Consider the following 26663-nt stretch of genomic DNA (forward strand, 5'->3'; position numbering starts at 1 on the left):
ACAATCTGAACAGCACAAAAAAGACAAGAAGTTATTCCATATTTCCCAATATGATGCAATATGAATTATAGATCAGCATATACAAAATATTCTTATCAAAAAATCAAACTTCAATCTTAGCCAAGTTTTAGATCCAATTCCCTGTTTACAGGAAATAAAGAGAGCAGAGGAACATATTAAATGAGACCGCAGAGATACAATAAGCAAAATCTAGAATGTAGGAAATTCAATAGGACAAATGACACAGTTCCTTAAATAAATTACAAGGAAAAAAAATAAAGGAGACTATATAGATTAAAAAGGAAATGGAACATGTCAACCAAATGTGTGGACCTTAGAGCTATACCTGAACAAACAGCTGGCAAAAGAAAAAAGAAATATTTGAGACAATCAGGGAAATGTTTGTTAATATCAAAGAATTCCTGCTAAGTTTTCTTATGCATTAAAAAATACAGAAGTATTTAGGTATGAAATTATACTATAGCTGGGATTTGCTTAAAATTAATCTGGTAGGGGGTCGGACGGGCGCCTGAGTGGCTCAGTCGGTTAAGCATCAGACTCTTGATTTCAGCTCAGGTCATGATCTTGGAATCATGGAATAGAGCCCCAAGTCAGACTCTGAGCTCAGTGAGCAGTTGGCTTGAGACGGTCTCCTTCTTCCTGTGCCCTTCCCTCTGGCTTGAGGGCACTCTAAATAAATAAATAAAATCTTTAAAAAAAAAATCTGGAAGGGGAGAGGAGGTAAATCAAGAAAAGACACAAGACTGGCCCTAAGTTGATAATTGCTAAATCTGGGTGATGTGTATACAGCAGTTCATTTCACCACTCTCTATTTTTGTATATGTTTAAAATTTTCCATAATAAAAAGTTGTTTAAATTTAAACCAGGAGTGGAGGGAGTAAGAAGCTTATCAATCACATCCCTACTCAGATGAAATCACTTCACCCAGAGTAAAACTTAAGTTCCTTACAAGATCCTCCATGATCAGCTCTCTCACCACCTCTTTGGGCCCACTCTTCCCCTTTTCTACTCTAGTCAATGGGTATCCCTCCTTGCTATTCTTTGGATACATCAGGCACACATGCATCACAGAACCTTCGCACTCACTCTCCTTCATCTTAGGACACCCATTTTCCAGTATCTGCCTGACTCGTTCCTTCAGAACTCTGCTCAAGCAACACCCTCCCAATGAGGTCTTCCTTGATCACCATATATAAAATAGCAAAATTCCCTACCTAGCATTCCTCATCCTCTTTACCTGAATATGTTTTTTGCTTTGCCACTTATCCCATTCTGACAATACTAGGTTGTTTACTGTCTATCTCCCCCACAAGATCCATGAAAGCAGGGACTTTGTCTTGTTCTTTGCTGTATCTTCTAGGCCTACAAAGGCCTAGCTGTCCTTGTGTATTTGGGGAGATAACTAAAAACTTGTTAAATGATTAACTACGGAAGAGAAGTAGAAAAAATAGCTACCAGAAGAAGACATCCAGATGGCCAAGAGACACATGAAAAAGTGCTCAACATCACTCGGCATCAGGGAAATACAAATCAAAACCACAGTGAGACACTACCTCACACCAGTCAACAGCTAAAATTAACAAGTCAGGAAATGACAGATGTTGGCGAGGATGCGGAGAAAGGGGAACCCTCCTACACTATTGGTGGGAATGCAAGTGGTGCAGCCACTCTGGAAAACAGCATGGAGGTTCCTCAAAAAGTTGAAAATAGAGCTACTCTATGACCCAGCAATGGCACTACTGGGTATTTACCTTAAAGATACAAATGTAGTGATCCGAAGTGGCACGTGCACCCGAATGTTTATAGCAGCAATGTCTACAATAGCCAAACTATGGAAAGAGCCTAGATGTCCATCAACAGATAAATGGATAAAGAAGATGTGGTATATATACACACTGGAATACTATACAGCCATCAAAAAACCCCAAATCTTGCCATTTGCAATGATGTGGATGAACTAGAGGGTATTATGTGGACTGAAGTAAGTCAATCAGAGAAAAACAATTATCATATGATCTCTCTGATATGAAGAATTTGAGGGGCAGGGCGGGGGGTCTTGGGTGCTAGGGAGGGAAAAAATGAAGTAAGATGGGATTGAGAGGAAGACAAACTATAAGAGATTCTTTTTTTTTTTTTTAGAGTTTATTTATTTATTTGTCAGAGAGAGAGAGAGGGAGAGAGAGCGAGCACAGGCAGACAGAATGGCAGGCAGAGGCAGAGGGAGAAGCAGGCTCCCCGATGAGCAAGGAGCCCGATGCGGGACCCGATCCCAGGACGCTGGGATCATGACCTGAGCCGAAGGCAGCTGCTTAACCAACTGAGCCACCCAGGCGTCCCAAGAGATTCTTAATCTCAGGAAAAAAATTGAGGGTTGCTGGGGGATGGGGAATAAGGATAGGCTTGCTGGGTTATGGACATTGGGGAGGATGTGTGCTATGGTGAGTGCTGGGAAATGTGTAAGCCTGATGATTCACAGACCTATACCCCGGGGCAAATAATACATTTTATGTTAATTAAAAAGAAAGAAAGAAAGAAAGAAAGAAAGAAAGAAAGAAAGAAAGAAAGAAAGAAAGAAAGAAAGAAACAAGGAAAGAAACAAAGAAAGAAAGAAAGAGCGAGCGAGCTGCCAGGATAGGGAGGCAGAAGAGAGGGAGGAAGGAGAGAGCAAATGAGCACAAAAAAGCAGAAATGAGATGGGGGCTGGTAATGAGAGCCCTTCCTCCTGGTTCCAAGCCATTCATAAGGCACAGCTGTACCTCCTGAGTTGCTCAACTTCAAGCTGCTCTTCAACTTCACTTGCTCTATGTCATTGGCAGCTGAAGGGTTCTGAACAATAGAATCAGTTGGGAGTCCCCAACACACAGAGAACTGAAAAAACAATAGTCTAGAAATTTAATTATCATCAGGCTTATGAGAAAGCACATACAGTAGCATTCAGGAATATGGAATGTATATTAGAACTAGAAGGATTCAGTGAGTGGGGACACAAAACAAATAGATAAAGACAACAGATTTCTTCACAAGAGCAGTAACAAAAGTTATGGGGAAGAAGACGTTAATTGTAAGGATAGCACAAAATACAAAACATCTGGAAATAACCTTAGTAAGAAATGTAAAAGTGCAGGGACAATACGGAGACAAGACAAAACGTTGCATTTATGTACTATTTGTACATACAAAAAAGATCATAAGAGGTATGTTTAGAATATTTAAAATATATATACCTATGTAAATAGAATCTAGAAAAAAATGTATCAAAATGTTAACAACAGCAGTTCCTCTGAATGTGAGAATATTGGTTGCTTGTTTTCATTTTTATATTTTCTTTCAGATTTCCTGTAATGAAATTTTTCTTTTAATATAGGGGCCTTGGCAACCTTCCTAAACCCTAGCCACCGCTGACACAGAGGAGGAAAGGAGTAAGGGAACACAAAGCCTCCTCAATACCCAGAGTCCAGGAGCAGCTCCCTTCTGCCAACAGTATGGCAGAATGGAGGTGAGTAGAAAGACTACAGTGTCTGGGGTAGGACTGGCCAGAAGAAGAATTCTGGCTTTGCCACTTACTACTTGTAAGTAACTTTAAAAAGTTACTTAGCCTCTGGGTTACAGTTTTCTCACATATAATACAGAAGTATTAACAGCTAAGTTGCTGGATTTGCATGAAGAGGAAGCAAACTTGGGGCGCCTGGGTGGCTCAGTGGGTTAAGCCGCTGCCTTCGGCTCAGGTCATGATCTCAGGGTCCTGGGATCGAGTCCCACATCGGGCTCTCTGCTCAGCGGGGAGCCTGCTTCCCTCTCTCTCTCTCTCTCTGCCTGCCTCTCTGTCTACTTGTGATCTCTCTCTGTCAAATAAATAAATTAAAAAAAAAATCTTTAATAAAAAGAGGAAGCAAACTTACGGGCTGGCATACTTAATATGCCCGTGATCCCCAGCGCTGGTTACTCATAAGAAACACCCAGGGAGCTTCTGAAAAATATAGATTTATGGACCCTGATCTTTATCTTTTGAATTAGGAATTCCACAGGTAGGGCTAGAAATTTACATGGAAACCATTATAACATACGCTTTTGGATGCATTTCTGATTTTTACAGTCACTGTTTCTAGGAACTGCTGGTTTAAGAAACCAATACTAGAGGATACACAAAGAAAACTTCAGGAATATCATAAATAACTGATATACACACTACAGTGTTCTTGAGTTACTATTTAACTTCTTGTGTAAATAGCTTTTTCTTCTCACTAGACCAGATTTCTTGAGGGCAGGAATCACGTAATCCCCAAGCACCTAGCACAGAATTACTATGCACACAGAAGGTATGGAAGAAACACTTGTTAAATGACTCAATGAATAAGAGTAATAATAAATTTTGCAAAGAATATACCAACACAATTTCAAAACAATAAAATTAAAAATACTGAGGCTTGGGGCACTGGGCTGGCTCAGTCAGAAGAGCATGCAACTCTTGATCTTGGGGTCATGAGTTCAAGTCCCACATTGGATGTAGAGATTACTTAAAAAATAAATAAAATCTTAAAATATATATGCATATATATTATACATACACCTAAATATATATTTTAAGATTTTATATACATATTTATGTGTGTATGTGTATAGACACACACACACACACACATATGTGAGTATATACATATGCCAGGGCTTGATTTGACATTGTTTCTGACAAAGCTGTCTTCCAACGACCACCTTCACATTTACCCATCCAGCTGTGGCTACAGAAATACTACAAGGATCTTACTCTAAGATATTCCCTTTATCATGTGATCTCAGTAAGTTCATAGAGAACTTCAGGGTATGGACCAGACAGCTTCTCGGATCCCTTCCAACTTTCTATGAAAAGACTGCATTTCTGCTATATCTTAAGGATGGACGGGATGCAGAAAAACATTGCAGGGGAGGTCATCACATTCATAATAATGATTTTTCTAGTAGGGAATAAAATAAAAAATAAGAACAGATTTTTAAAAAATTTTTTTTAAAGATTTTATTTATTTACTTGTCAGAGAGAGTGAGCACAGGCAGACAGAGTGGCAGGCAGAGGCAGAGGGAGAAGTAGGCTCCCTGCTGAGCAAGGAGCCCGATGTGGGACTCGATCCCAAGACGCTGGGATCATGATCTAAACCGAAGGCAGATGCTTAACCAACTCAGCCACCCAGGCATCCCAGATTTAAAAATTTTTAACGAAATGTAAAGAGCAGAAAAAGAATGAGAGAATGAATAAGCGATTATCTAACCAAAATTCCCAATGAAGATCGAAAGGATCTGGCTGTGGCATTTCTTGCCAAAACAGAGTATGTGCTTGAGACTTGCATGAAAACAGAGTGGCATGAAAACAGTGTTTACTGGACTGCTGCTGACTCCACTTTTCTAACACATTTCAGGACACCAAGAGTGCCAACCTGTGGTAATGATGGAACCCAGCTGAACAAAGAATTCAAAACCATTCCTCTGTGCATTGATGAGGTTCACTGGGCTGGTTCAAGGTCAACATCTCAAAGGGTGGACAAGTATATTAAGAAGGAGCTTTTCCAGCAGTAAGATCACAGGGTCAATTACTGAAATCTGTGAGAGACGGAAATAAGAGGGATGGAAACTGAGGGAGAGAGAAGTATACACAAATAATGAACAGTATGGCTCCAAATGAAAGCAAAAAGGAGGCCATTTATTTCTCTAGCACATTCTGTGAAACACTGAACAGAAGTTAAAGTGGATTAGACTTTAAGGAGTAAGTGGGAGATGTATCAAAATTTAAGTTGAAGAACTTGCCACAGTGGTAAAGGGGATTAATGCAGTTAGATCTGAGGTGCTCTACTCATCCTATTTATTTGTAATTGTCTTAAGATAAGGAAGTGAAGAAGGCAAAACAAAGGGTAACTAGAGAGATGAGTTTAGATAAACTGGCTCTATATTCATTAAGAAAAGATGAATAGAAAAGGCATTAGATACATGAAAAATTTGAAGGAAGCGGACAAGATAAACAATATAAAGGTTTTCAGTTGTGATAAATACAAGAGAGAAGTATTAACTGGATCAACAGAAAAGGCCAGCCTAGAGAGATTTTTAAAGTATCAAGAGCAAAACTAAATAGATATTCAAGGAGAACTATAGGAAGTTGCGGAAATGAGACGTAAGAAAGAAGTGAATCAGATTTCTGGTTCTATACAGTTGTCATTTCATTAAGAAAATCACACCCATTGAGCACACCCATTGTGGTTTACAACCACAGCAGGAAAAAGCAATAACCACTTTATATAGTTTTTCTCACAAAGAGACTGGCCTTTAGCTGCAGATAGAGCTAGATACACAATATGGCTCTACTGCACTACCACTTTCTGGGCTTATCACTTCAGCAAGTTAAAGCTCTCTGAGTTTCTGTCTCATCTGTTAACAATAGCAATAGCTATACCTTGTAAGATCACTACATTGGAGGTAATGTGTATAAAGTGCTTAGAACAACACTAGGTAGGTGCTGATGTTAATGTAACAGTCATTAATATTGTTAGTTTCATAAGTAGTATGTAGCAAAGGAGTCAGTCAACGAAAATTAATTGGACATCTATTACGTGCCAGCGTGGTAGTAGGTGCTGGAAGACATAGAAGACAAAGTGCAGACATTTCTTTAAAAGGAGAAAAAAAGAGAAAATCTAGGACACATGATATAAACATTAGGAAAAACTTCAATAGCATTTTGTTTTGTTTTGTTCTTAATTTTCTCTTCTTGTTGAGATTGATGATTTGAAAATATGTAATATGGCCAGCTTTTTAATACGTATACCATATGAACATAAACCACAAATGCTGATAATACCAGCACCATAATGCTTGTTAAACTAAAGGAAAAGAATCAGCGCATATGCTGATTATTATTGTGGCCACTAATGAGGCAAGGGAAAGTCTAGGCTGGAACTGCCAGGAGGAATCTATAACCCAGAGGCCCACCCAAACCACAGGTATTCCTTGGCGCTAAGAACCAGGTACTGGCATGAGAGTTTGTACAAAATGTGCCTTGCACACACCAATTCCTATGACCCAGAATGAAGAGTGACCAAAAACACAAGACCTAAAGAACACATGGTGTCAAAGGTCCAAGGCACCCAAGTGAAAGCATTCAAAGCTCAAAACACAAGAGGTATCTGCTCAGAGGATTTAAAAAGATGAATTAAAAAATAAAAGCTCTTACTTAATAATATAAACTAAATATATAAATCTCAAATTAACAATTAAAATTATTGCCATTTACCTGATTGCTTAGAATTTCTTTCTTTCCACTGAATATTTTTGCATTTGATCTGGTTTTGTCTCTCTTTTCGGAGTCGTTCTAATCTTTGAGCTTGAAAAGAAATATTATAACTATAAGTTTGTCAATGAAAGTTTACTATAAACAAAGACATAATTAACTACCTTTATATGAATAAAGATGTTTTATATTGCATATGTAGGGAAAAAGTCATAAAATTTTAAAGGTGGCACCCCTGAAAAGCAAATACCAACAAAAACACGAAAATATTCTTGATTTATAATTGAAATTAGAGGATATAAAACATTAATAGAGATCATAAAGATAGTATTAACATGGAAGAGAATAATAAAATGTGAAAACTTCTGTGATTAATATGACATTTCATTATATAAATCATTAATAACGGTCTTAAAGGAATTTTAATGCACAAATGAACTGAAGTGAATATTACATTACAGGAATAAAATTACTGTTATGAATTACTCTACCCGTTTCAAAAATTAAAGATAAATGAACTCAGACTAGACTATTAAAGTTTTAAATATAAAATCCTTTATCTAAAAATCATGAAAATTATAAAATGTCAAAGCTATATAAATTAGCATAGCTTTTCTTCAGTGGGTTGAAACAGTTTGTAGGTAGTAAAATAAATGATTTGTATCTTTGTAACATTAGTCACATCTTAAAAAGAATAATTTTTCTTATACAAAATTTTAAGATATGCGGAAAGGATTAAAAAGTAAATTCTTTGGCCACTAGGACACACCACAATTGTAATTATTAGCATCTAAGTTTGATCTTAAGAAATTCCAACAACAATAACAAAAGCATCACCTAAAGTCATGCATTTGTGAGATTATATTACCACTGGCTGATCAACCTCCAAAAATCAGTGAACTGATCTTTTAAAGAAATACTGTTTAGCATGTATTAACTACTGCATATGGAAACCACAATGGAAAAGAAAGTCATAACTGATACCATTTCTTGAGATTAGTTTCCTCTGGCTAATCTTCAACTTCCTTTCCTGGCACAATGGTAACAAAAAATAAATAAGTAAATTTTTCTTTCAACCTCTTGCAATGTAGAAAATCATATACTCTCACCTTAGCATTGTGGTAGGGAAACACTGAAACTAATCTTGCTGTAAATGTAAACTGTGCCAGCAAAAGCATTCTGACAATGTCACATTCAAATCAAACGCCAGTGAAGGAAAATACATTCAATTGCAATTAATAAATGTGAAGGGTACAGCCAAAGTAATATAATCATAAAACTCTCAATTTAGCAGCATTCTCCTACTGAAATCCATTCAACCTGTCATATAAGATATCATCTCAATAACTTGCAAGGAAGTCAGTTTCAACTAGAGAACTGAGAATCAATGGTTCTAAATTATATTCAAACCTTCACTCAAACCCTATTTTGATAAAAGTTCCTTGAGATACTGGGAAATGCTATTAATTATTATCATCATGAGAGCAAATTATTCTTTGGAGATGTCACAGAATGCTGAATTCTGAACCAAAACCTTAACATGCCTTGCATTGTATATTGTATCCTGCAGTACTCCTTTATGTGCATTTTACATTTGGACCACAAATATAAACATGCAAATATTTTCAATGTTCTACCACATCTTCTGTCATTACTTTTCCTGGAAGTTAGCAGGTTACTGCTACTGATTAGCAGAGATTTTATTTTCTGATTATGTAATAAAAATCACCTCCTAGCACACCCTGTCATATTAGAACTACATTACATATTCTAAATAATTTATCTAAGTAAAGGCCTTGGTTCATCACATTCGCCTTGAAAGGTTTCCAAAACACATAAGCTAGAAAATAGGTAATGATAAGCTTTTAAAAGCTAATGACTGAATATGTACGTACCAAAGTTTAGCATTTTCAAGCCACAAAGATCAAAGGGTAGAGAGCAACTTAATAAAGATAATATACTAAAAACAGGGGCATCTTTTCTAGTCTCACACCCAGTGTAGGAATTCCTATTAACAGCAGTCCTAACAAATATTCAGGTGTTTACCTCCAATCCCCTGCCCAGCTCCCCCCAATCCCTCCAGGGCCAAGAAAAGGCTCCAGCAGCAGCACTCCTTGGCTGGTCAGTTCTCTGAATTAAAGGTTCTTTATTTTGTCAACCTGAAAACTGCCACCAGGTAGTCTACCCACTGGGACTAACGTTGCTCTGTGAAGATACTCAAAATAAGTCTACTTCCCTTTCTACATGAGGACGTTTTAGAAACAAAACATCCAACATGCTTCTCGGAGTCACCTTTTTCATCTGTTTGTCTTCTACTTTCTTCTAGTAGCATCATTCCAGAGGCACTCTCCATTCAGAGAGAGGGAGATGTTGTTTAATCATGTTCCTGTTAATACACAGAAACTTTCCCCACTAAACCTATTCCAACATTATGCATTGTTCTGTAAGATTATTGACTGATTTAAAGTTCAGAAGACATGACTAAAAGGCAATGTTTACCTGTATTTGAGCGTCTTCTAATACCAAAGTCCCAACTTGAGGTAATATCGACTGACTGGGCATATACATAGCCCTGAGTCTCACCATTGCTTCCCTGAATTTCTGACCCACTGTCTCCAGGCATTGAAGGAGGATGAATCTTCTCTAGGTCAACATCATGATCAATGAGAACCATCTCACACATTCCTGTGTCATCACTGGTCACATGTGACTGTCGAATATGAGCTAGAATGATAGTTGGATTGTCCAAGAAGGCCATCCTTTCTGTGGGCCAATTTCCTTAAAAGGCTATTTTCTCCTCTTCATATTGTTTCACGTGCTCACCTCCCTAGAAACATGATGTACACAGCAATATTTAAGAATGAGGAAGAAAATGACTGAATCATTTTTCAAACAAATTCAAATTAGTAAAATGGTACATTGAAAATCAACATTTATCCCTGTACCTAGGAGCTTACGAGGATTAAATCTAGGCTGAAAGGAAATCCTTATAAGCACTAGGGGCTACAGCTCTAGTCAATGAGATCTCCATGGTATCAGAGAGGATGGCTTCCTCTCTTGCAAAGCAAGTAATAGTGACTCCTTAGGCCACTCAAAGCACATAATTACTGTTAAAAAACAATAAATTTTCCTTTCTTTCTCCCTTCAACTCCATTCAGTCTCCTCATTACTTTATAAGGTCATGGGGAAACAAGTCGTATTTTCCTCAAATTATGTGCAAAAGTGTGAACCTGTAATTCTTTCATTTACATTCCCCCCTTTGTCATATGGCTGTGAGGTAACTAAAAGAACACAGACAATACTTCAGTTACTAGGAATTAATAAAAAATGAACCACCAAAGTAATTTTGTTCAATAAATACATTTTCCTTTTTTCTGGTTTAAGATAGTATTATGCTTTTATTTTATTTCATTTCATTTAAGAGGGGCAGGGTGGGCCAGAGGGAGAGAGAGAATCTCAAGCAGGCTCCACGCCCAGTGCAGAGCCTGGTATAGGGCTCGATCTCAGGACCCTGAGACAATGGCCTGAGCCGATATTAACAGTAGGATGTGTAACTGACTGAGCCACCCGGGTGTCCTAGCATTTTAAAATAAATTTATTAAGCAAACTTCTCTGCTACCAAATTAGTTTCTTAGAAACCTCAACATAAGAACTGCTTCCCTAATCCTGCTGAAACTAAAATGATGTTTATTCTGGAAACAATATGATGTTTATTCTGGAAACTGAGGTACCTCCTCAGTTTAATGGGAATATTCAAAAAAGAAAATATGGCAGTCTCCCCTCATCTGTGGTTTCATTTTCTGCAATTTCAGTTACTCGTGATCAACAGAGGTCCAACAGCAGATGATGCTCCTTCTGATGTATCATCAGGTCAATAATAGTAGCCTAGGGGAGCCTGGGTGGCTCAGTAGATTAAGTGTCTGTTTTTGCCTCAGGTCCTGATCCCAGGGTCCTGGGATCAAGTCCCGAATTGGGTTCCCCTCTCAGTGGGGAACTTGCTTCTTCCTCTCCCTCTAACCCTCCACCTGCTTGTGCTCTCTCTCTGTCAAATAAATAAAATCTTTAAGAAAATAGATTAGTAGCCTAATGCTATGTCACAATACCTATGTTATTCACCTCACTTTGTCTAATCATGTAGGCATTTTATCACCTCACATCATCACAAGAACACTGATCGTGGTATAATAAGATATTCTGAGAGACTACATTCACATAACTTTTATTCCAGTATATTGTTGTAATTGTTCTGTTTTATTATTGTTGTTGTTAATCTCTTACTGTGTCTAATTCGAAAATTAAATTTTATCGTAGCTAGGTATGTATAGGAGAAACAATAGTACACATGGGGTTTGGTACCATCCATGGTTTCAGGCATCGACTGCAAGTCTTAAGAGTACACCCCCTGCAGATGAGGGGGGGCTACTGTATTAGAGGACACTGGTCAGGATAAGGACCTACAGGTCAAACTGGGTTCAAATCCTCACCCTACCACTTGCTGGCTATGTGATTTCAGTCAAAATAACCTTAACCGGGGCGCCTGGGTGGCTCAGTGGGTTAAGGCCTCTGCTTTTGGCTCGGGTCATGATCCCAGGGTCCTGGGATCGAGCCCTACGTCGGGCTCTCTGCTCAGCAGGGAGCCTGCTTCCTCCCTCTCTCTCTGCCTGCCTCTCTGTCTACTTGCAAGCTCTGTCAAATAAATAAATAAAATCTTAAAAAAAAAATTAACCTTAACCTCTTTGAGCCTGTTTTCTTTCTTCATTAATGAAACGGAATTCCAGGAATGAGAGGATATATAAGATAATTTAGGGAAAGTGCTCAAAAGAGCACCTGACACATAATTAAATATTGGTTGCAATTAATAATAACAAAGATGATGGTAAAAATAATCACTGCTAACTTCAGCTTTCAATTCTTATTTAAAATAATCCTAAAATATATCAATATTCATCCTTCTTTAGTAAGTGCACAGCACGTAAAATAATGTGAGCTTCCTTTCTGACAGAGGACTCTGCATGTCACCTGGGTCACCTTTCTCCTCCTCTAAAATCATTACAAGATGCAAGGAACATGAAAGCTGGAATGATTATGTCCCCAGAACAGTCCCATAAAGTTTTATTTTTAGAAAGACCTACAACACTAGATTTTCTTGTCATTTGTTTCTTCTAGAAATGGAACATAGTGGGAAATCTAGCTAATAAATCATTATAACCAACAGAGGTTTTTAAAAATTTTTGTCTAGTAACAGTCTACTGACATCACTTGGTAAATCTTAAAGATACTGAGATTAAGAGAAAGTTTAACTGAGGAACATCTCTAATCAAATGAATTACACTAATCTTCATTTTTTCCTTCAAATATATTTAGTGAGTCATTATTTTACACTGAGGCTAATGGGAAATGCCAAGGTAAGGCACCCCTGAATCAAAAAGTTTATAACCTAGGGATGCCTGAGGGGCTCAGTTAGTTAAACATCTGCCTTGGGCTCAGGCCACGATCCCAAGGTCCTGGGACTGAGTCTGCATCGGGCTCCTTGCTCAGTGGGGAGCCTGCTTCTCCCTCTGCCTGCTGCTCCCCCTGCTTGTGCTTGCTCTCTCTCTGACAAATAAATAAATCTTTTTTTTTTAAGTTTAGAACCTAATACTGTCCTAGTGTATTTCCTAATACAAGGAGATCCCTCCAAGTCTCAGAAATATTAATGTCAGCCTACCATTTTAAGTGTATTAATCAGAAAAACATTACAGAATCACAGGGGAGCATTTAAATTTCACCTGTAAAAATAAGAATTACTTATAAAACCACAAAGAGATGTATACAATCATGGAATTACTTATAAATGAGAATATTTGTTTTGTAACAAAATCAGAACATCACAGATGGTCAAAACTGCCAACATCCTCATAGCAATCACAGTGTCTCCCCCAGGAGAGTAAGGCGCTAGTCACTAGCAAAGGACAGGTGCTTTCAATTTCATACTGAGTAACTATCCCTTGCAAAAAACAAGGGCTTGAGCGAGAGGCAACACATTTAGTGGGTGTTCTGGCACTAACAAGTCAAATGGCAAAGGGCAAAGCAACAAAAGTATACTTGAGTACCCTCAAGAGAATCAGAATGTGTGTGTGTGTGTGTGTGTGTGTGTGTGTGTGTGTTTTAGGAAAATAGATCTGCTCCATCACCCCTTATGAAGAAAAGAGTTATGGGCAAATACTTCTGAAGGCACATACGAAGTCCCTAACTTTACCCCTGTAGAACAGAGATCCCAAAATCCCCAACAGGAGCAGATATCTTCTCTATTGGTATACTGTGACTTCATACAATGAGGAATCTGTAGGATTCACTCAACAAGTATTATCCAATACCAGTTCTCATAGAGAATTCCAAGAAGTCTGCCCTGGGAAGTGTGCCTTCCACCTACCATGACATGTATTTGAAGACTTAGGCTGTAAGTTCCAAAAGGACAGGAGACACACCACCACATCCCTTCTCGCAACAAGCATCTTACCCAAGGCAAAAATTCAGTAACAGTTGCTGTCTGACTTCCAAAGACTATATAATTTTGTTGTAGAGATAAGTCATCTATGAATATGTCATATATAGTCTGATTATAAAGAAAGGATTGCTTTTCCATTAATACAGATACAAGAGACTCTCTTCAATGTGCCTTTCAAAACTGTCACCTTGGGGGACATCTGGGTGGCTCAGTTGGTTAAGTGTCTGCCTTCAGCTCAGGTCATGACCCCAGGGTACTGGGATCGAGCCTTTCTAACAAACAAATAAAATCCTTAAAAACAAAACAAAACAAAACCAGACCTGTCACGTTGGGACACCGTCAACTTACCCCAACACTACATTTCAGAACCAAAATCACTTTAAGAGCAGCGAATTATCATTTGAAGGTAGATTTGATTTCTAAGACAAAGATATTCCAAACACAGATGAAAACAAGTAATTCTCTCTAATCAGTTGTGCAAAGATCAAAGATTTTTAAAACATAACGTTGGCAGGGTTCAGAGAAATGAGTCCTCTCATGCACTGTAAAAATGAATTAAAATTGAGACTTTTTATCAAAAAGTATCATATCATATCATATCATATCATATCATATCAAAGTATGAGTACCTTCTGGGCAACCCTACTTGCAGGATTTTCCCTTAGGAGATGACTACGCAAAAATATTTATCTCAGGATTATTTATTATACTGAAAGTCTGAAAGTAACCTAAACATCCATTAGTAATGAGTATGTCACAACACATGCAAGTAACAGAATACTACACAGTCATTAAAAATAGCTGGTAGAGAATGGATAAACAAAATGTGGTATATACGTACAACAGGATGTTCTTCAGCCTTAAAAAGGAAGAAAATTCTGACACATGCCACAACATGGATGAACCCTGAGGAGATTATGCTCAATGAAATAAGTCACAAAAAAGACAAAGTATATGATTCCACTTATATGAAGCACCTAGAATAGTCAGATTCATAGAGACAGAAAGCAGAATGGCAGATGCCAGGGGCTGGAGGGAGAGGTGAATGTGGAGTATTTTTAAAGCATGTTTAAATTTGGGAAGATGAAAAAGTTCTGGAGACTGATGGTGGCGATGGTTGCACTACAATGTGAATATACTTAATGTCATTGAACTATACTCTTAAAAATGGCTAAAATGGTCAATTTTGCTATATATTATATTATATATAAAATTTATATATAAATTTTTTAAATTTTTAAAAAATGTCTAAGAAATGCCACATTAAACAAAATTAAATAAGTTTTCTTCTTGCTATTTAATTACAGACTTCCCAATGCTTTTAAATAACTAATGTATAGTGTGAATCTCTAAGAGTGAAGACATCCCAAATCCCAAATTTATCTGATCCTTAAACATTTTTTCCTACAATAACACCTATCAATGTATAAGAGATTCACAGGGGCTCAGTCAGCTAAGCGTCTGCCTTAGGATCAGGCCACGATCCCAGTATCCTGGGATCCAGCCCTGCGTCGAGCCCCTGCTGAGCAGCAAGCCTGCTTCTCCCTTTCCTTCCCGCGCCTGCTCTCTCTCACTATCTCTGTCTCTCAAATATAATAGATCTTTAAAAAAAAAAGAGAGAGAGAGAGAGATTCACAGAACATGGTTTAGAAATGCTACTTTACATTTTTAGAAATACAGTTTATTTGGGCCCTGAACATCTTCCCTGAATGTTACCAATTCTTGACTTGGAGATAACTGGTCCTTTTTATATAGCTTTAGGCTACCTAGATAAACAATTTCAGCTCCCAGGAGGTCTATTCCCCAAGATGTCCTACTTTTCACAGATTCTCCCACTTTTTAACTACAGGTTCCTTTCAAAGCATAGACATTTGTTTTACAAAAATGAAAGCAAAAGGGACATCCACACAGAGTTGGAGGACATGAGATATCCCAAAGTGACACAGCCATTTTAAATGTACTGGGTGGAGGGGCGCCTGGGTGGCTCAGTGGGTTAAGCCGCTGCCTTCGGCTCGGGTCATGATCTCGGGGTCCTGGGATCGAGCCCCGCATCAGGCTCTCTGCTCAGCAGGGAGCCTGCTTCCTCCTCTCTCTGCCTGCCTCTCTGCCTGCTTGTGATCTCTCTGTCAAATAAATAAATAAAATCTTTAAAAAAATAAATAAATAAATGTACTGGATGGGTCTCCTTTTATACTTCATTCATTCATTCAACAAATATTTATGAAGTTCCTACTATGTGCTAAGTGTTGTTCTAGGTGCAATCTAGATGTTATTACCACTTTACGTGACCATTTGTGTGCTTTAATAACCATGTAACTCGCCTCTGTTAACTTGGAACATGCCCTACACAGGGGAGTAAATTTTTAGTAAGTTTTAATGCTATCAAGTCTCAATACAAGTATATTTTTAATAATAGCTTCATACACATACATTCTCCAAACTTTGTTTGCAAAGGGTTATAGAAAAACACAAGATACAACATAGTAAAAAAGTAGATGAGAGAAGTGGCAAAGGGTAAGGAACTCTGGACAAATGTTATAAGATCTTGTACATTTGCCACAGGAAGACTGTAGAATCTCAGAAGCAAAAAGCAATTACAATAACTCACCTTATTTATTACAAAAGCTAGGCTTGCTCTTTCTTTTTTAGATGGATTAATTCACGTAATTTTCAAAATAACTCTAGGAGGTAATATTTTTATCCCCATTTTACAGAAGGAAAAACTGAAGCAAATAAAAACTTGCCCAAAGCCAAACAGTTAATAAGTCTGAGGCCTCCCCAAACAAAAAGTAACAAAGAATTATAACAGTTGTAATAAATGAGATTTTTAAAGATCCTGTTGTTGAGTTCACTGGGTTCTGGGTTCCGAGAGAAATTTCTGTAATGGGTCTTCATGGAAGACACAATACAGGAAATGTGTTACGCAGCAGACTAGACCCTTAGCCTTCCCTCGACTCATGCAACCGTGATTTGTACAATAGCAAGAAATAAGCAATGCACATAATGGTTGTCTAAAAATAAGTCACAAAATTTTACAAGAGAAAGAAACTTCAGAGATCACCTACTTGTTGACCTGAAACCACAGAGGAAAGGTTTACTTTAAATTCTGAGTTGCATGTAAGCATCTTGCATTTTTTTAAAACCCCTAGAGATTTATGCAACTTCAGTTGCAAACAAAGTCCATAACAGAGATAACCCAAGCATGAGCAAATGAGCCCTCCCTATACTTCTTCACTCCCTAAGGACCTGAGATGGGTCTTAAACATGACTTAAAATGCTCACGTCCAGCCAATGATTAAAAGGAAGTTCCCCTTCCTAGATTTTCAAACACTCTATACACCTACTTCCCTCTGCCAGACAGATTTCAAGCCCCCTTACCTGCAATCTGTGAAAACTTGTCTGAATAAGCAACAGCCTGAGGCTTCTCCAAGGTCTGCAAACTCCCAATCAAAAATTACTGCTGCCCCATCAATGTGTCATATAAATGTTGGCATGTTAATTGTGTATTTATAAGATTGTTAATGGTTAGTTAATTTACCTCCCACACTATTATTGTACTTGAAATGATTTAACGTCTGCTGAGGGAGTTAACAACATGTAACAGCAGATGTGAGATTTTTTTTTTTTTTACCTTTACTCACTGTACCCCGACTTCATGCTATTAACATCAACTTCAAGTCAGACCTGATTCCTACACAGGATTCCTTAAAAGTGTTACATTTGCACAACAAGTAATGACCACAACTTAGAAAAACAAAAGGCTTTTTATTATATACAAAATCTTTCATGTATGAAAACCAACAGACCCCTTTATTAAGATTTGGACATCTTTTGATCTAGTAAAGTTCAGAGTTCATACCTCCTGGAATTTGAAAATTATTGAAATTGACTAATAAAATAAAACATACTTTATTGTTTTTAAATCCTTTTCTAACTCTAATATAACTCTACATGAAATCTTCATTTATTTTTTAGACCAGCAAAAATTAAGTTTTTTGTTCCTTTCGAGAATTAAAATCTCCATGTGAATATGTCTAATTTCATTAAACAGTGAATAGTGAGACTCTATAGCTGGAGAGATTAATTTTTCCTTTCAGAAAAGTACTTGTTAGACCCAAAACAATAGAAAAGAAATGCTTGTATCTTCTTTTAAATAATAGGGGGATTCATTCACTAAACATCATTGCAAGTCAGGCACTGGGAATCCTACAAAAAATTAGATGAACATTGGCCTGCACCTTCCAGAGGCTTACAAACTCCAGCAGATGAGCTACACTGCATACATGTATAAACCTAACATAAGGCAATACATACTAACCATCAAATGAGACAGTAAGTCTGTTTTCCAAAAGACAAGTTACAGAGGCTTTAGGAAGGAAGAAGGTCCCAGGGATGACCGGGATTTCATTAGGCAGACATTCAAGAAGAATAATAGATGATGTTTACTGAGCTCTTATTATCAGCTGTACGTTCATGTGACAACATATTTCGTCCTTACGACCACCCTAAGGGTAGATATTAATATCATCTCCAATTTACAAATTTAAAAAACTAAGGCTTAAAGGAACTAAGTAACTTGTCCATGATCACATGGTGGGTTTCTTTTTTCTTTTCTTTTTTTTAAGATTTTATTTATTTATTTGACAGAGTGACACACACCGAGGGAGGGAACACAAGCAGGGGGAGTGGGAGAGGGAAAAGCGGGCTTCCTACAGAGCGGGGAGCCTGATGTGGGACTTGATCCCAGGACCCTGGGATCATGACCTGAGCCGAAGGCAGATGCTTAAGGACTGAGCCACCCAGGTGCCCACATGCTGGGTTTCTTAAAGGCCAGTCTTTACAGGTCCTCCTATCAAGCAGAAGAGTCTATTTCCCTACCCCTTGAATCTGGCCTCACCCTCTGATTGACTTTGACCAACAGAATGTAATGAAAGTAACTTCTAAACCTCAGCCTTAAGAGACCTTGCAAACTTCTGCTGTCACTTTCTTTGTAACATATGTGAATCACTGAAAGAAGATTGCGGGGTTGGGGGGGGGGGGGTGCATAGATTAAAAAAAAAAAAAAAAGGACCTTGGGATAACTGACCTGTAGAAAGGCTCAGTTGTCCATCATTCCAGCTATCCTGCTGAGATCTCCTGATAAGTAACTGAGGCCATCTGAGACCAGCCAGACCCCTACCAACCTACCAGGAGACCAGGTTTTCCCTCCTATAATAAAATATCTCCTTTGGACAAAGGGACCCTGACCCTTGGTTTTTCTTGTACCACTAACCTCCACCTGAAATGTCTCCGAATCTTACCATCTGCCAAGATCCAGTTAAAGGGAGCCTGGTACAGTATAGTGCCTCTCTGTCCACGAACACACCTAAAGGGCAGAGGAGAGTGACCATAAATCAAGGTTTGAAAGAAGGTTGGAGGAGCCACCTAAAGTAAGATGCTATAAGAAATTTACTTTTACAGTTCATTCATATTTTCCATTCTATAATATACTGAACCTGTATTTGTTTTAACAGGAAAAAAGTTTTACTTCTGAAAATAACACTAAAATTGATAGTCTAGGAATATGGGTCATGCTTACTTTGTGGCTTCTAGCGCTCCTTGGCATGTACTGGGGTTCTCATAAACCCAGTCTAAACAGCAAGGTCTAGTGGAGAAATATTGACTTGGATATCAGAAATACTTGATTTTGTGAAGACAAAATGGCACTTTAATCAATGGGCAATTCAAGATCTAAATTTTGTTCAATAGATGTTTCCCATGACTAGTATGAGGAACAATGGCAGGGACGCCTGACTGGCTCAGTCAGCAAAGCATGTGACTCTTGATCTTGGGGCTGAATTTCGAGCCCCACATTGAGTGTAGAGATTACTTAAAAATGAAATCTTTTTTTTTAAGATTTTATTTATTTATTTGACAGACAGAGATCACAAGTAGGCAGAGAGGCAGGCAGAGAGAGAGAGGGGGAAGCGGGCTCCCCGCTGAGCAGAAAGCCCAATGCAGGGTTCAAACCCAGGACCCTGAGATCATGACCCAAGCTGAAGGCAGAGGCTTAACCCACTGAGCCACCCAGGTGCCCCTAAAAATGAAATCTTAAAAAAAAAAAAAAACTATGACTACTAATAACACCATAAAACAATCAGTATTTTCAAAATGTTTTGAAATGTTTAATAGCTAGCAATAGATGTGAAACCTCAGACAATCTACCCACCCACCACCCTCAAAACTCCAAATATGCCAACATTTCTGGCCGTTAAAAGCAATCTGCTAGTTTGGGGTACCTGGGTGGCTCAGTCGGGTAAGCGTCTGCCTTAACTGAAGTCACGATCTTGGGGTCCTTGAATCGTGCCCTGCATCAGGCTCTGCTCAGCGGGGAGTCTGCTTCTCCCTTTCCCTCTGTGCTCTCTCTCCCTCTCTCTCAAATAAATAAGTAAAATCTTCAAAAATAAAAAAAAAAGAAAGAAATCTGCTAGTTTGCTGCAGTGTAGCCCTAAATTATTTTTCCAGTGGGTGCTGTTTCATTGACATAACAGATTTGATTGATGCTTGCATTAATAAACAAATAATTTGAGGTTTTGCTTTAATATTTCAGGTAAAAATGTTTATCGTTTTACCTAGAGTGAAGAAATGAATAATGCCAGAGAAACTAGACTGCTTCCCAACATGAAATTACCAGTATAGGAGCTAAAACCATAAACAGCACTCAACTGTCTACCAAATATTCACTGATGTCATTCATTTGACAAATATTTATAAGGCACTTACTATGTGCCAGGTGCCAGAGATACAATGCTGAGCGAGAAATGAAAAAAGACTTGGCCATTGCCTTCAAGGAGCTAAAAGTTGTATATGGTGGTCGGAATTCTAAGATGGCTCCAGAAATTGTCTCTTGATATCCATGCAATTACGTCATACCCACCCCTTTAGTGTGGATAAAACCTAGCCAACAGAGTATACAGCAAAAGTGTTGGGGGGAGGTGTAGGGAAAGTTATACCCTTGATTACTTTCTGTTATAGAAGATGCCATCCTGGGCAACCGAAAAGAGAGATTTTCCCGCTGACCTTGAAGAAGCAAACAGCCAAATTATGGAATAATATATGGCAAGAACCTGGGAATAGCCTGTAAGAGCTGAGAGTGGCTCCAGTCAACAGACAGCAAGAAAATGAGGACCTCAGTCACAGAGCCACAAGGAAATGAATTCCACCAACAAACTGAAGGAGCTTGGAAAGAGATCTTTCCCTAGTCGAACCTCCAGATGAGGCTGGAGCCAACTGACAGCTTAGTATCGTCCTGTTGAGACCCTCAGCAGAAAACCCGGATTAAGTCATGACTCCCAACCCACTAAGAGATAAGAAATCTGTAATGTTCTAAGCAAACACTAAGTTTGTAGTAATGTGTTATGTAGCAAGAAAAATGAAGATACACACTACAGGAAAACAGCCTAGACCCCTTTGCCTTCATACACATTTTCTCTCTACAACCCAGTTTTACCATCTGTCCCTTCTTCCCAGCAGGCAACTCCCAGAACTCTCTGAACACAGTCCAAATGAACATATTTGGTAATGATAATCCCCTTGAGATGTGCCCCTCTCCATTATAAACCTTATTCTTCAAAGTACAACTCAAGAACTGCATCCTCTGTGAACTCTTCTCCAATTTGCAGGGTCCCAGCTGCTATAAAAGCACTCCACTTCCACCTTCAATACAGTTAGTTGTATGAATACCATGTATAAGGAACTGCCAATTTCAAACTTCTTGATCCAATTCTAGCATCAGAAATGTGGTCACTGAATTAAGACTCCCCTTCCCTGTCATCTGTAAAGTTGTTAAAGGCAGGAATGTCTAGACCCCAACAATGCAGTGATTCTAACGTGGTGGTTCTCAACTGGAAGGCAATTTTGCTTCCTGGGACATTTGGCAATGTCTGGAGATATTTCTGGCTGTCATACTGTTAGCATCTAGTGGATAAGTGCCAAGGATCTGTTAAACATCCTACAATGCAAAGAACAGCACCCATGACAAAGAACTCTACCCCCCACAGAGGTCAGTATCACTGACGCCAAGGTAGAGAAACCCAGCTGTGATGCTATGAAGCCACTAAATTTGTGGTCATTTCCAACGCCCTTGGAACAGTTTCACTGATACTGAAACTAAACTATACAGTTTTGCTACTAAAATCTATGCTCAAATCTTCTCAGGTACTAAACAAGTTTCACTCCTAATATGTTTACTGAAATTTTAACATACCCTAAGGAAAATCAAAGCCCAAACAAAGGCAAGTCTATCTCATCAAGCTCGATCCCAAGCCTATCCACCCTTCTTCATCTGGCTACCTCCTACCGATTCTTCAAAATCCAGCTCACAATGGTCAGTTCTTCCAGGAAACCCCCTGACAAATCCCACAGACCAGGTTAGCTGCTCCCTTCTCTGCAGTCCCATTGCACTGCATTTTGTCACTACTTCCACCAAATAATTAATCTAGCACATTGTTAATAGAAGATATTATGTGTTTGTTGAATTTTTCATTGAACAAATATTGATTGAAGCCTACCATGTGCAAGGCACTATTCTAGATGCAAAGAGTTCAGCAGAAAACAAAGCAGAAAGTCCTGTTCTTGTGGAGTTCACATTCTAATGGGGAGACAGACAAAACAGAGAAGTAACATACAGGAGATTAGAAGTGCAATGGAAAAAGACCACACAAGGAAGAGAGATGGGCATGCTGAGCCAGGGCTGTAACTGTAAATAAGGTAGTCAAGGAAATGTTTTACCCAGAACCTGACGTTTGAGTTAACATCTGAAGGAGGTAAGAGAACAAGTCATGTAAACTTCTGAAGGGAAGTGCATTGCCCAGTGAGGGTAGCATGCCTAGCGCTGTTGAAGTAGCAAGGAGCTCATCGAGGAAGCAAGTAGTAGAGGATGAGGTCCGGAAGAGTGGAGCAAATATGCACAGCCTTACAAGCTATTCTAAGGACTCTTCTTTTACTCCAAGTAAAGTGGAGAACCACCAGAGGACTGTGATATGATCTAAATCACATTTAAAAAAGATCTCTCTGGCTGCTATGTTAAAGTCTGAAGGAATGAATAAATGAATGAATAAACTAATCACACTGGTTTTTTTTTTTTAAATAATTATTTATTTATATGTTGGTTTTCTTGTCTAAATGCTAAGCTCCTTAAGGACACAGTCTTATTCATCACTGTGCTGCCAGATTCTAGTAGAATGTGGCTGGCATCCAATAAGAGCTCAGCGTGGAATCAACAGATGAACAAATGGATCTTTCTTGCTCCCAAAGGGTTGTGCCATGATCTTCCAAAAAAGGACCCTTATCCATAGTGCTGGTTCAGTAGGTAAGTATCCCACTACAGCCTAAGATTTTTCTTTTACTGTCTCCTTGATGTTTGCAGTTTGCTTAAACAGAAGAATTCAAGAGAGTTATGTTTGCACCTACCTGGCTCTCAGGCTAACCACATCATCAATTAATGGAAGCAACACAGTTTACTCCAAGCACCACTCAGGAAACCTGAATTCCAATTCCCTAATTACCAGGGATCTAATTACATGGCCTTGGACAAGTCACTTCTTTAAGCCTCTTTAAACCTGTTTTACATATCAGTCCATTTCTGCATCTGTTACATGAGGAGTCTGAACTCTAAGAAGTGACTTCCAGCTGTCAAATTCTATTCCAAGCACATTCGAGAAGAAGGAGGTATGGTTGGGAGTGTACCCTAGAGTCCAACAAAAAAGTTTTGTGCTTTTGCTTCGAAGGAAAAAAGAAATCTATTGCGGATTTTACTTATATCACTGTGCCATGGTTCAGACTCTAAGAATAGAAGTTCAAGGAATTCCCTTTGACAAAGATTTGAATAGTATCAACATTTTGGCAGAAACCCATTACAAAACTGAGTGGGCTGAATGGGCTTGACTGAGTTGAATGGGCATTATGACCACCTGGTTTTTTTTAATGCTATTATGTATAGAAAATGGTTTCTAGAACTGTAACAGTAAACACATCTGGAATTTCTCGTCTCTAGCTTGCCTCAGGACTAACAATGGAATGACTTCAAGTGAGTCAGGTATCCCTGACTCTGTTTCCTCAGCAGGGAAATACCCATAATCTATGCCCTCGCTACTTCATAGGAATACTTAGAAAAAGAATATTCACAAACTCATTCAACTTCTAATGAATGAAAGACAGCAATGAGATCATCTAAACTGTCAGATAATCTCTAAACTATTTTTATGTGATTTTGAAAGGTGCTTTGTACTTTCACTTGAATGGAGCTTTCATAACCTCAGTAAATGATAATTGCTATTATTGTTATTAACAAAACTATGCTAACTGCCAGCCATTTTGTTTACAACCTTCTACTCTACATTTTTTATTTTTCTTTTTAAACCATCACTACATGAATCAAAATGAGGATAAGGCAGCAGGATTGGCTTCATTCTGCCTATGATGTTCTACAGTCAGAGGAAAAATGTTTCACAAAATACAGTTTAAGTAGTATAATCAATTCTCTGGATTCCAGAAGGTTGTTTATTTATTTAGCAAGCTCTCACACATCACTTCCAAAATTGTGAGGTAGATTCTATTATTATTTATGTTTTACAAATCAGTAAACTAAGGCATAGACTTACTCAAGGTCACAAAATTAGTAAAAGGTGGAGCCAGGATAAAGTATGTAACCTGACTCCAGACTTCCTGCTCCACACAATTACTATACGCTGCCTTAAATTTCCAATGTAAGTCCATTTCATCACACTCCTCTTAATCCTCTTCTCTCACTAATCTAAATATAGATTAAATCTATATAAATCTAATCTATATTATATATATAGATATATATATATATATAGATTATATATTGATATATAATCTATATATAATCTATAATATATATATATATTATAAATAAATCTAATAAATCTAAATATCCCTGTTCATTCAACAAGCAGAAATACCTCCTCCATGCTGGCAGTGAGGAGTATAAAGTAGTAAGTCTTATTCCCTATCCCCAGCAGGCAAGCAAGGGAGTCAAGAAAAGGAGATAAGTACATAAACAGTCACAATAAAGAGTTTACTCATAAATGGAATTTAAGAAACAAAACATGAACATAGGGGAAGGGAAGGAAAAATAAAATAAGATGAAAACAGAGAGGGAGGCAAACCATAAGAGACTTTGAACTATCAGGAACTAACTGAGAGTTGCTGGAGGGGAGGTGGGTGACGGGATGGGGGGTAACTGGGTGACGGGCATTAAGGAAAGCACATGATGTAATGACCAGTGAATGTTGTAGGCAACTGATGAATCACTGAATTCTACCTCTGAAACTAACAATACAGTATATGTTAATTAAACTGAATTTAAATAAAAAATTTTTAAAAAATAAAGAGTGAGAACAATGCTAGAGGATTCTGTAACAAAGTACTATGGAAACACAAAGGAAAATCTCTAAATAAAACTAGATATTCAGACAAGTCTTCACAGAGATAAATGACTAAGATCAGGACAATGCAAAGTGATTACTTCCAACTTAGTCTCCTTAAGAAAAGTGGGGGGAGGGGGAGGGCTGGAAATTAACTAATCTATAATGCTGCCTCCTTGATCAAAAATGTTAAAAATAAAATTTGCTCCAGATCTATCTACGGACTTCAGATTAACTTTGGGCCATGCACAGGTTACTACAGAAGCAGGATGAAGATAACTAACTTTTGAGGTGGGAGAAGCACAGAGAATCGGGTACGTTGACAAAGGGTATGTAGGAGAGATAAAGAGCAAGCAATCAAGCATCAGACTGCTTGGGTTCAAATCTGAACTTTGCTAATCATTCACTGTGGGACCTAGGCAAAGTAACAATTTCAGTGCCTCTGTTTGCACATCTGTAAACAGGAATAATTCTGGTGTCTATCTCAAAGGATTGTTGGGAGGATTTAATGAATTCTCATGCTATGTGCATATAACAGTGTCTGGCCCATGATGAACCATATACAAACGTCTACAATCACTATTGCAATTACTCCTCGCTCTAAGATGAATCTTCAAAGATGAGAAGCTGGATGGCTGGAAGAAGAGTCAAAGAGACAAACTCATCTCTTGCAAGCAGAAGAGACAACATGAGATAAGGCATTAAAACAGCAGAATGTGTATTCAGTAGCTAAGACTACACAGAGTTCTTCAGAGATGAGCACTTCAGAGAGACTGTTCTGGCAGGTGCACAGATTAATCTGATGGACAAGACATAAGATTAGTTATGAAGCTGTGACTACAGCTCAGGGAAAGATGATGAAATCTGAAGTAAGGCAGCGAAAGGTCAAAAAATTTAGGAAATAGGTAAGAAATATGAAGAAAATAAAACTGCTAGAACTGGGTGACTGGATGTGGACAGCGAAGGAGAAGGGCAGACTCTATGGCCTGCTTGAGAGCCAACAAATGAAACTGTAAACTCAAAAATAGGAACAGCTTAATAGGTAGAGGGAAAATGAGGAATTATTCAGACGCAGTGAACCTGAGATATCTATGGAGTACCCAAACAGATTCATCATGATGTAAACCTGACAGCCCAGGAATGAGGTCTGAGTGAGTTTGGGAGACTACAACATATAAGTGACACACAAAGGATATGCAAATCTGAAGCCTAGGAGAAAGATCTGAGCAAATTTGGAAGATATCAACATATATATGACAGATGAGGCTGTAGATGTGAATGAACTTATCCAGGGAAAACACGTAAAGAAAGAAGAGCACTAACTTAGAAACAAAATCCAAGGAATAGCAAGAGTCAAAGGAGGGGGCAAGAAAAAGAAATCCTAGAAGCTGTGAAAACCAAGATAATCTTTCCCTAGATTCTAAAGTTAGGATCCATGCTGTAGAAATTCACAAATTCCTAGGCA

General features: G+C 38.2%; 1 protein-coding gene across 4 annotated transcripts in view; it reads right to left on the minus strand.

Annotated features, from left to right (window-relative positions):
• The window catches only part of MAPKAP1 (MAPK associated protein 1), a 243342-nt gene that overhangs the window by 204428 nt on the left and 12251 nt on the right, over nt 1–26663 (minus strand). For 2 of the 4 annotated variants that reach the window (XM_047699107.1, XM_047699106.1), the window contains exons 2-4: nt 19070–19134; nt 9782–10109; nt 7286–7375 (exon numbers count right to left, since the gene is read on the minus strand). The exons of the other annotated variants lie outside the window; for them this stretch is intronic. In XM_047699107.1, coding sequence (XP_047555063.1) covers nt 7286–7375; nt 9782–10040 — 349 coding nt within the window. In that variant the 5' untranslated portion in view covers nt 10041–10109; nt 19070–19134. The remainder of the gene's footprint in view (nt 1–7285; nt 7376–9781; nt 10110–19069; nt 19135–26663) is intronic. 4 annotated transcript variants of the gene reach the window in all.

This window comes from Lutra lutra, chromosome 13 (assembly GCF_902655055.1).
Source record: "Lutra lutra chromosome 13, mLutLut1.2, whole genome shotgun sequence".
Classification (NCBI taxonomy): domain Eukaryota; kingdom Metazoa; phylum Chordata; class Mammalia; order Carnivora; family Mustelidae; genus Lutra; species Lutra lutra.